Source organism: Aythya fuligula, chromosome 22, assembly GCF_009819795.1.
Source record: "Aythya fuligula isolate bAytFul2 chromosome 22, bAytFul2.pri, whole genome shotgun sequence".
In the NCBI taxonomy this organism is placed as follows: Eukaryota; Metazoa; Chordata; class Aves; order Anseriformes; family Anatidae; genus Aythya; species Aythya fuligula.
In genome coordinates, this window is record NC_045580.1 from 4,261,306 (window position 1) to 4,271,793 (window position 10,488).

Genomic DNA, 10,488 nt, shown 5'->3' on the forward strand with positions numbered 1-10,488 from the left:
TGGTGGTTGTGGAAGGGGCCCTTGGGATGGCTCCTGAAGCCCATTTTGGTGACGAGAACTCCTAGAAGTGGCACAGAATTGGCTTTCTGGTGCCAGCAGCTTTCCGCCACCTACAGAGAAGATGAATCGGGTGTGCAGAAAAGCTGGTAGAAAGGAGATTTAAGTGTAAGTGTGAGGAATTGAGCATGTCTGCTGCCTTCTCCAGCAGCAGTGCAGCCTCTAGCAGGGCACTAATGCTGGGCCTGACCAGCCTGCAGCTATGGTGTAGGGCCAGAAAGTCTAATCAGGAAAATCCCATCCCCGTGCTGGTGTAACCAGGTAGTGGGGTGACCTAGCCAAGACTTAGCTCAGCCTCACTCTTACCTAATCCAGAAACTGGGCAAAACATTTGACCAAGAACTTGGATGAAAGTTTGAGAATCAGAGTACTCACAGAGGTACAGTGGAGTTGTCCTTTGTGTGAAGTGATGGAACTTGAGGGTGAGGCAATGTTTTACCTCATTGTTTATAATGATACATTTCTTTTTATTTAGATGCTTGCATTCAAGCAGATATTGATCTCAGAGCACTGTGACCTCCCTGAGTTTGACTCTGGCACTTACAAGGCCCTGTTCCTTGCAAACAGGAATCCAGAACTGGGCTTGTGCTGATAAGCTCCATAAGCAGGTGTTTACCTAGCCTTGGATTATTGTTTTTCTTTAAGTAGGCACTTTTTGTGTGAGAGACAATAGATCTGAGCCCTCTCTGGCTGCTCTCTGTTCTGGGACTGACTTATTACAGATCAATTAAGCTGAATGCGAGGCCAACAAGAATCCAGCACGTGTCCATGTTGTCAGTGGTGACAGGGACATTTAGGCAGATCTCAGTGTAATGTCTGCTCCATACCAGCAGGTCTCAGAGTATGGACCAGTTCTATTGTTGTCTTTACCTCTCAGAACTTTGTTCTGACTTTCCCCTGGGGTTTTAATGTGAATTTCCCTCGTTCTGAGGCTGCAGTTTGGATCCCTCCGCTTCCCATAAAAGCCTTGCTTACAGCTGGGAAACAAATGGCCTCGAGTTCCCCTCAGGCTCAGCGAGGCTCGTTGCCTTTCCTTCCCTCCTGCTTTTGAAGACTTCACTGAGAAGAGCATCTTTATAGACCTAGGGAGCCCTGAGGCTGCTTGTGTGGCACTTTCTCCTCCTGCTGCAGGGTCACAGGAGGGGAAAGGTGGCGGTGCTGCTGTGGTGGGGTGGTCCCACCAGCTCTATGCCTCCTGCTCTGCCTGGTGCTGATACCTGTCTCGGCTGGGGGCTGCAGGAAGGTGTCTGGAGAGATTAAATGGCATGAGGTAACTTTAGAGGTGTCCCCTGAACGCGTTGCAGTTGTGAACCCAGGCGAGGAAGTGGATTAATATGGTCAGAAAGGCAGGAGGCTTGCAATCCTGATGGGTCTCCAGTGTGGCTTTGGGGGCCTGGCCTGGGGAGGTGGCAGCTCTTGGAGTCACTGTGCTCTTGTGAAAACTCCCCTGAGTGATAATAATTCCAATAAAGTCATGTTCTCTTTTTAAAAAGAAACAATTGCTGTAATTTTCTTTTGTTCTGCGTCTTAAGGAGGGCAACTGAAGTTTTTCCTGAGCGAAGCAGGCTTGAGGGAAGGCTAAGCATGCCAAGGCCAGTAGTCACTGGCAAAGCTCTGGCTTGTGCCCTTTTGTGCAGCTTGGGAAGAAGAGACCTGGTGGGCAAACAAGCCTGGGCAGAGCCATGGGCTCTGGCTTGAGGTCTGGAGGATGAATGAGGGTCAGCTGAAGCTCACAGTTGTGACTAATGAACCCATAACCTGCCTTGCCAATGAGTCAGGCGGTGCTTGCTCTTGATGGGCATGGGTCATGGAGCTCCTGTTAAATTCTGGCCGTGGCCTACTTCCCAGGCTGCCTCCTCTCTGCAGCACCGGTGCCTTTGCTGCTGTATATTCCCAGTTCATTTTTGGACAAATAGTTTCCAAGTGAAGGTGAGCTAATAAATCCTGTGACCCTCTTGGTGCTATAAGCTCTTGTTAGAATAGGTACGGAAAGAAAAGGAAGAACTGAATGATGAGCAAGGGTATAGCTATACTATAATGGGCAGTAGTGTGCAAATAACTGTTAGGAGAGGTTCCTGTCCTGAGCTGTTTTGCTGAATGCTATTCATCCGCAGGCAAAGTAAGCCAGTGGAACTCAGCCTGCCTATTGAAACAGCTGACTCTGCACGAAGCAAACAAGAAAATTAGCGTAGAAACTGCACCTAATTTCTGGTACAGTCCACTGGGAGGTGAGTTAGCTTGCCACCTTGTATCTCACTGTATGCAAATGTCTCACATCATATGATCTTAAAAATGTAAAATAAAACCACAGAAAACCCCTCCTCTAATACCACCCCTGGCAGTAAATAATCCTTGCCTTCTTGAGACTCTGTTCTTTTGTGACCGTCTCTGCTGTTCTTCCTGCCTGCTCAGTTTCTGTGCCGTGAGTCAACATTAGTCCTGTAGCTTTCTGTGTACCCGTGCTGTTCTTTATCCTAAACTGAACGTCAGAACAGCTCTGTCTCATTTGTCATTGAGGCTATTAGGGCTGGCCTGGTGCCTGGTCCAACAGAGGTGGAGGAAAGCAAGATGAGACCTAAGATTTGTCAGGGAAACAAGTGTGCTATTAATGCTAGTAAGGATGTCGTGTTGAAATAGCAGAAGGATGAGCGTCTCGTAGCCATAGGAATTGTGCCTGGCTTGAACTGGAAAGGTGAGATAGGGAGATACCCAGCTGAAAACAGGATGGTTACAAGTGTCATGAGAGGCTGACATGACACTCCCACCATTTGTATTTCAAAAGGTAAAACCCGACAGGATGAAAATACATACTAATCCAGGGTGTGAGAGATTGCTTTGATTGAAACTTAAGAAAGAAATAAGTCTGCTGGTCGGAGGAAGATTTTTTTGTGAGATACTTGAAGCACCCTGTTTTGCTGCTCTGTTGGGGGGGGGGGGGGGGGGGAAGGTGGAAAATAGGTGTGTTTGTGCCGAATGCTTGCAGTGAGAAGAAATCACCAGGCTTTGCAACTGCTGCATAAGCACAGGCTGGGAGGGTAGGCTTAGGGCAGGGGTGTGTGCTTTCCCAGCTTGCTGAAGCTGCACGCTCCGTGCTGTGCTGGTGACGAACCCCGCGGGGTACGCTGCCTTCACGCTGCTGCGGTTCGGCAACTCCCGCAGGAGAGCCGGTTCACGTCCCCTCCCGCCTGGATGCGAGCAAGACGCGGCCGTGGCTGCGCCTGTTATCTTTGGGACACGAGATGAGTGATGCCGTGGCTGCGTGGGGCTCATCTCCCGTGCCCGCAGGCCACAGGGATGCTCCGTGCGTGCCTTGTGGCTGCCTCGCTCCGCGAGCAACACCCCGCTGACCACCAAAACCAAGGCCTGAGCGGACTGGGGGGGGGCACAGCCCTGACCCCAATCATCCCTTCCTGGGGCTGAGGGTCTGGGGGCGAGCACCGGGCCCCTTCCCCAGGGCTAGCCGCCGTCCCTCCGCCCCGCCAGCGGGCGCCCCTCGGCCGCCGCCGCCACTTTCTCTTCCCAGGCACGGAGCGTGGCCCAGCAGCCGCGGCGGCGGCCGAGCCGCTTCCTGCAGGTGGGTTTGTGGGGAGGCCCCTGTAGGGCTGGGGGGACCCCCCAAGGGCCCTCCACCACCCCAGCCCTACAGCCCCGGCCTTGCTTGGCTCCGGCAGCCGGCTCCGGGTGCAGCCAGGCTGGGGAGCACCGAGGCGAGGCCCGCAGCGGGGCCTCCGGGGGCTGGAGGGGATGGGGCCTGTGCACGGTTGTGGGGTGATGTTGGGGTGTTTTTTCCCTTTTTTTAGAAAAAGGAGGAGGTGATCCTTTTCTGGAGATGTCCGTCAGGGGTTGAAGCTCTATTGGGGTGAGCAGGGCTGGGATTTGAGGCGCGTTGGATTGTTCTGCTTTTATTCGTGGCTCCGGTGCTGCTGATAATGCAAACAATGCTGCTCCTTCTAAAGGGGTGATATGGATAATAATATAATTACTGCCTGTTTTAAAGGGTTTTGCCCTTTTCAGTGTGCAGTGAGAGGCAGAATTGACAGATAAAATATATATTGTACATGCTAATGACAGGCATTGAGCTTTGATGTGTAATTGAAAGAAAGCCCCTTCCTTTTTTTTTTTTTTTTTTTTTTTTTTTTCCCCTGGGGAAATACAGATTTTTTTTTTTCAGGTGTAGGTGTGGAAAACACCTCGACATGCTTGCCCTCTTTTGCAGGTTCAGGTGCCCTTCCAGGAGGCTTATTGCCCTCTTCTGCAGGTTCAGGTGTCCTTCCAGCAGGCTTTTGGCCCTTTTTTTGCAGGTTGGGTATCCTTCCAGCAGGCTTTTTGCCCTTTTTTACAGGTCAGGTGTCCTTCCAGCAGGCTCCTCAGCTCATCAGTCCCTTCTGTCACATCAGGATTCCTCCTGCCTTACCCCGACTGTGAGTGCATATGGGCCTCGAGTACCAGGGATGCCAATGGAAACACCCAGTCAGAGCAGTTAATCACATCCTTATTTCATCTCCCCGTGTTCCCGAGGCCCATTAAAGCGTAATGGTTTTGTTTATCCAGCCTCCTAAGTCATGCCTGGTCACACTTAAAACAGGCCAGGCAGGAAGGTTGGGAACTGCACCTCTGACTCTGCACCATGCGTATCCTCTTGGTGTTCCCCAGCCGTGGTGCTCAGCGAGCCCCAGGACCGGCGGTGCTTTTGGCACAACTGGAGACCTGCGTGGCCTGAGTGTGACTCAGCTTCTTTTGCTGCACTTCCCTGAATGCCCAGAAATAACGAGACGTATCTTGTATGTCTTGGAGAGCTTTTATAAACATCAACAAGCATGAGGGAGGACATAGAAAAGAAGGACGGGTTAAAAAATCTTTATGGGCATAGCTGCTAATCCTTTGGCATCAAAAAGATTTGGAGGTCTTGGTGCCAGAAAAAAATTATGTGAAGTCTGCAGGTAGGAGAGTTCAGTGTGTGGACCTAGCAAGAGACTGTGTTTTTTGGGTTTTCTTGTTTTTTATTGCGGTAGAGGAGGAACCAGCCTAGCAAACAGCAGGTGGGATAAGTAGATCTGGTGGGGCAACACAAGCAGACCATTGAAGTGCAGACTACGTGGGCAGGGCAGTAAAATGAAGGGGCTGGAGTAGCTCTGGATCAAAGCCTTGTCACTAGATGTGGAGCTCCTCAGCCTGTCCCTCAGGCAGTGCAGAGGAGCACTAAAATATCCCAGCAGATCCTGCACTGTAGACTGGTTGGGGAAGTCACCTGAGGTGCGTTACCAAATTCTGATGTGTTTTCTCTTCAGTGAGCTAGGAACTCACTGTCTTGCAAGGAATTGTTTTCGATGCAGCCTCATAGTTGAGGGGGTTCTGGTGGGGTCTGTGTGCTGCTGGCCCCATGGTGAATCTGCCCAAATTGGCAAGAATTGCTCTTTGGTGTGGGCCTTTCTCCAGAGAGGCTGCAGTTCCTCTGCAGAAAAAAAAAAAATAAAATTGTCAGGAGCAAACAACACCATCAGGAAACAGCCCTGTACGTGCAGTGCTGGGATGGCTGCTGGTGAAATGCTCCCCAGGGTTGTGTTAATGTTGAAGGTGAGTCCTTCTGATGCGTTTTGTGCTTGTGTTCCTGTGTCAGGATGCTGTTCACCCTGCCCCTGCGAGTAGCCTGCAGCCTGCTTGCCTGGCTCTCCCTCTACGCGTGGTTCTGCCATCGCTACAAGCACCGGAGTTACGAATGGAGCTGCAGGCTGGTCACGCTGACCCACGGCATCCTCGCTACCTGCCTCTCTGCTTACATTGGCTTCATCGATGGCCCCTGGCCTTTGAGTCACCCAGGTGAGTGGTGAATTTGTGCTCCTGAGCCCCACAGTGGGTGCCGGCACAAGGTGGGATTTTCCTGTTGCCTTGATACCTAGCCCACGTGAGGGATGTTGGTTGCAGGGATATCTGAGGTGCTTTGTGGTTGAAGGTATTAGAGAAAAGGGGAGACTGGTGCTGTGTTTTGCTGGCATAATGCCTCCCCCAGCTGCAGTCTGATCACGTTGTGTGGCCATTACATGGCTGCAGCTGTTGGACTAACAATTGCAGTGCTGTGGCTCATCTGACTTCTCTGATGGAGCTGTGACCAGTACAGGACAATATCAGCCTGCCTGTGCTGAAGATGAATCCCCTCTCCCCATCTCAGAACCTGCCTGCTGGTTGCCTCCTTGCTCTAAAGCTCTCCTGGTGTCTCTGTGTTTCAGGATCACCAAACACAACTCTCCAGGTACACGGGCTGTGCCTTAGCTTGGGCTACTTCCTCTTCGACCTCTGTTGGTGCGTCTACTTCCAGACAGAGGGTGCCCTGATGCTGGCCCACCACCTGGTGAGCATCCTGGGCATCACAGCATCCCTGGCACTCGGGGAGTCGGCCGCAGAGGTCAACGCTGTCATCTTCGGCAGCGAGATCACGAACCCGCTGTTGCAAGCCCGCTGGTTCCTGAAGGAGACGGGGTGCTACCACAGCCTCACGGGCGACGTGGTGGACTTCTTCTTCGTGGTCCTCTTCACCGGGGTGCGGATCGGAGTGGGGGCCTGGCTGATGTACTGTGAGCTCGCCTCTCCCAAGCCCAGGTGGTACATCAAGCTGGGTGGTGTCATCATGTACGCCGTCTCCTGGGTCTTCATGGTCAGCATCTGTCGCTTCGCTAGGAGGAAGAGCATGAAGAAGTACCACGCTTGGAGGAGTCGGAGGAGTGAGGAGCTGTACTTGAAAACGAACGGCCATCTGAAAAACCACTGACTGGATGCTGAGTAAAAACTTCCTCGAGTTCACGGGCTGGCAGGAAGGGGATCATGCCTGAGATGCCACTGTCGGGAGAGGAGCCAACACACGTTAGCAATTCTGGAGCCAAATTTATCCCTGGCATAACTCCATTGAAATCCATGGAGCTGTGCCATGGATTCATCGGATCTGCAGTGTTTGGCCTGGCAGAGGCTAGCTCGGTGTGTACGTAAGCATACGCTAAATGATAGGGGTGAAAGAAGGGCTAATTTTACTGACTAACTGTAACTGGTCCAGCAGTGCAGGTGTAAATAGCAGTGTTAGCAGCTAACTCCTTCGGCATTGCTATGGTCTTGGAAGAGATGAGAACATAACACTAGATGTCGATGTTCAGTGTCCTGTACAGTCTAGGCAGCTGGAGTGACGACGTACTGCTAGGAAGGAGTGTTTTATTGTTTCGTGGGAGCTGGGATTCCTGGCTCTTCCACCAACTTGTTATGTGACCTTGGGCAAGTCACGTAACTCTCCAACTCTGTGCCTAATTTCCCCATTTGTGAATTGGGGGTGATGGAGCCGATCCATCTGTGTTATGCACTTTCAGATCTTCACTTGAGAGGTGCTATGTAAATGCAGAATGGTGGTTGTTACCTGCACTTTGTTCATTATCCCCGTGGTTCCTTTGGGAGAAGTGGTTCTGGTGGTTGAGCTAGAGCGTGACTCTAGAAGGGACAGTATTTTAAGCAGGTCACTCTTTCCTACCCTAATTTCTTTCAATAACTTATTTAATAACGTATTGGTAACTTATTTTTCAGTAGTGTCCAGAAGCTCTGGTCAGCACTGGCACCTTGCAGGACTCGGTGCTCCATGAACACACCCAAAGATGCAGCCCCTGATGGGAAGCGCTTTTGTGACGTTTTTCCCCCTCTTCACTCCTGACTGTTAAAGCTCTGCCCACGCCCTCTAAATTCTGCTCCTGGCTCCGTGAGTGACCAACGCTCTCCTTTATGAGAAGCCCCATCAGGACTTGTAAGTGGTTTTCTGACCTCCAACACGGGCCCAGCGCTGCTGTGTCTGCAGAACGGCAAACTTCCCTCTGCTTTATTTATTGGCCCAAATGCAGGCATAGTTTGGAGCAAGCCTGAGACCCAGTGGCTTGTCCTGAGACCCTCAAATACCTTCCCCAAGCTGTAACTTCTAAAAACAAGAGCAGTAAATGTAGGGTGTATTTGCAGATCACTGCAGAATAATCTGTACTTGCCGTTTCTGGCAGCCTAAAGGGAACAGGGTGCAGAACCCGACTTGTAGTAAAGGCTGTGTATTTCTGTTGCTCTTGAAGGTGTCAATCCAGATTCCTGTCACTGTGTCTGAATCCAGAGTCTGTCCCAGCGTTTAAGGACAGTGGAGGACTGTAGGTGGAAGTACAAATACAGCTCACTTCAAATGAGCATTGATGTTTTTTCCAAGGACCACAGACAACAGTTTTGACAAGAGAGTTTCTTCAGATCCAAACTGGGATTTTGGGTTAAAGAGTAATAAGGATACATATTCAAAACCCACTAGTTAGGGTGGGAGAGACACCCAGCTCCAGATCTGTCCTCTGCCCTCTTCAAGCCAGAGACCTCATCTTGGCTTTTCTTCATCTGCATTGATGCTTTGACCTCTGGGCTTTAAATTCACTTCTCCTTTCCTGATTAGATCTGGTTCACTTGATGAAAGTGAACATTTACAGGGTAAGAGAGACTTATTTTATGGCCCAATAATTAAAGAAATGAGAGGCACAGAACCTGGCATTTTTTTTAAGCAGAGAAGTGTACTTGTCCAGAAGAAAACATGTAAGTTATCTGTCTGGTTCCATTTACAGGGGAAAAATACCTGCTGCCCAGCTGGCAGCAGCTGCCGTTTGTTTCCCTGTGTGTTCTTTAAGCTCTGTGCTCAGCACCAGGGCTGTCGTGCTGCTGCCAGCCTTGCCTGTTGCAGCCAAAGGGCTTCCGATCAGCAGAGCCAGCTGGTGATGAGCTGGTCTTTCAACCCAAACTTGACTCATTCGGCACAGTGAAGTGATGTGACTGCCTTGGAGGGAGGCAAGAAGGGCTAGTCAGGGCTCGCCGGTTCCTTCCCAGCTCTGCTGCGGGCGTGGGATGTGTCAAGGAGGCTTTTTGCCTCAGCTTACCCCCCTCGTGAAGTGGGTACAATATTCAGCTACCTCGTGGGGTGTTTTCATCTGTTACCACCAAGCCACCTTTGATTAAAGCTTGGTGGTCTCTGTCAAGCTGCGCTGTATAAAGGCGAATTGCTGTTGCTCGGAGTGAAGCACTTCTCTCTGTGGCCCATATTTAGTTATTTCTAACCTGAACGTGACACTTCCCAGCATCAGGCTTGTTTAAAAGCATGACTGCAAAGTGCTTTGCAGCATTGCTTATGGGTAAGAGTTGAAACAAGTGAGCTAGACATCCATGTAAAAGTGAGCCCAGGTCCTTCTTGTTCAGCTAGACTCCCAGGTTAAAGAAAGGATGCCTGGAGGGTGTTCCCTACTGAGGACTGCAACAAATCCGGAGTCAGAAGAGTTTCGGCAGCCAGCCTGACCAGGGAATAAGGGCTAAGATCGCAGGGAGGGCTTTCAGCAGCAGGTCCTGAGGAAGCGCAGCTGAAAACGGAGCCTGTTCATTTCTCAGTGCACTTGTCTTGCCCAGCAGGAGCAGTTTCCCGAGCAGACTTGGTGATTCGATTGCAGGTATCCGTGAAGCACATTGCATGAAAATACTTCTTTGAACTGGGGGGAACTGGGTTGGAAGAAGTGATCAATGTCGAGGCTTTAGATGCTAAGCAAAGGCACCAGAAAACAAAACAGCAGTTAGGAATGGCTCTGTGAGGTAGAACTAGCAGTGATGTTGCAGAGCAAGGCTTCGTAGTCTGCCTGGTGGGCTCCAGCATAGAATCACAGACCCAAGCAGAAGTATAACCTGTAAGCTGTGGAGCACACGGTGGGACCTGTCCTCAGGCCAGTCCGTGGTGCCTGCAGCAAAGTGTAAAAGGAAACTGCAGAACTAGTGTGAAATAATAACTTGTGTTTGCATTACTGTGTAATAGCAACTAATGTTCCACCAGTGAATGGTGTAGATGCTTTGTATTATGTTTTATAAAATAAAGATTATTTAATTATATGAGGAATTTGGTTTTCTGTCTTTGAATGGAGTTCTTCTGTGTACTGCTGCATGAGTTGGCGTTGAACAAAGCTGGGGGCTGAGAGGTGCTGGTCTGTCACTCCGTGTGCTCGCCAGGGTATTGCTTACATGCTGGGGGGCTGCTTTCACTCAGGGCCAGAGAGAAACTGCAGGTCTGTGCAGCTGCAGGGAGCTGTGTACATCCTGTTCTGTTCGTGCCCCAAAGCTCCCCAGGCACTTTGTCACTTAATCTGCTGTGGGAGGTGCGAGCTGCCATGAAGATGCTGCGCAGGGCTCAGATCTGTTCACACGGGGGTTCTTCTGCCCTTAATGCGACAGCTTGGCACTTGGAAAGCCAGTGACATGGGGAACATCTTCATCAAATGTGATTTAGAAAGGTGCCCTTTCAAAAGCTGTCTTCAAATGGTGCTCCTGAAACAGGAGAGGAAAATGTCAGTGGTGCTTTCAGTGAGACACCCAGGCACTGTGCAGACCCAGAACCAACTCTACCTTGCTTATGGTCAC

At 50.7% G+C, this 10,488-nt stretch overlaps 1 protein-coding gene across 1 annotated transcript; it reads left to right on the forward strand.

Annotated features, from left to right (window-relative positions):
* The first annotated feature begins 3,579 nt into the window (after nucleotides 1-3,579).
* LOC116497955 (TLC domain-containing protein 5-like) lies at nucleotides 3,580-9,967 on the forward strand. Its single transcript, XM_032202041.1, has 3 exons — nucleotides 3,580-3,631; nucleotides 5,675-5,874; nucleotides 6,282-9,967. The coding sequence occupies exons 2-3, from the start codon at nucleotides 5,676-5,678 to the stop codon at nucleotides 6,818-6,820; spliced, it is 738 nt and encodes a 245-aa protein (XP_032057932.1). The 5' UTR covers nucleotides 3,580-3,631; nucleotide 5,675; the 3' UTR covers nucleotides 6,821-9,967.
* Nucleotides 9,968-10,488: the final 521 nt, after the last annotated feature.

Coding starts and splice junctions, on each gene's coding strand:
- LOC116497955 (XM_032202041.1), top strand. CDS start 5,676: ATGCTGTTCACCCTGCCCCTGCGAGTAGCCTGCAGCCTGCTTGCCTGG. Junction 5,875..6,281: donor CTGGCCTTTGAGTCACCCAG/GTGAGTGGTGAA, acceptor TCTGTGTTTCAG/GATCACCAAACACAACTCTC.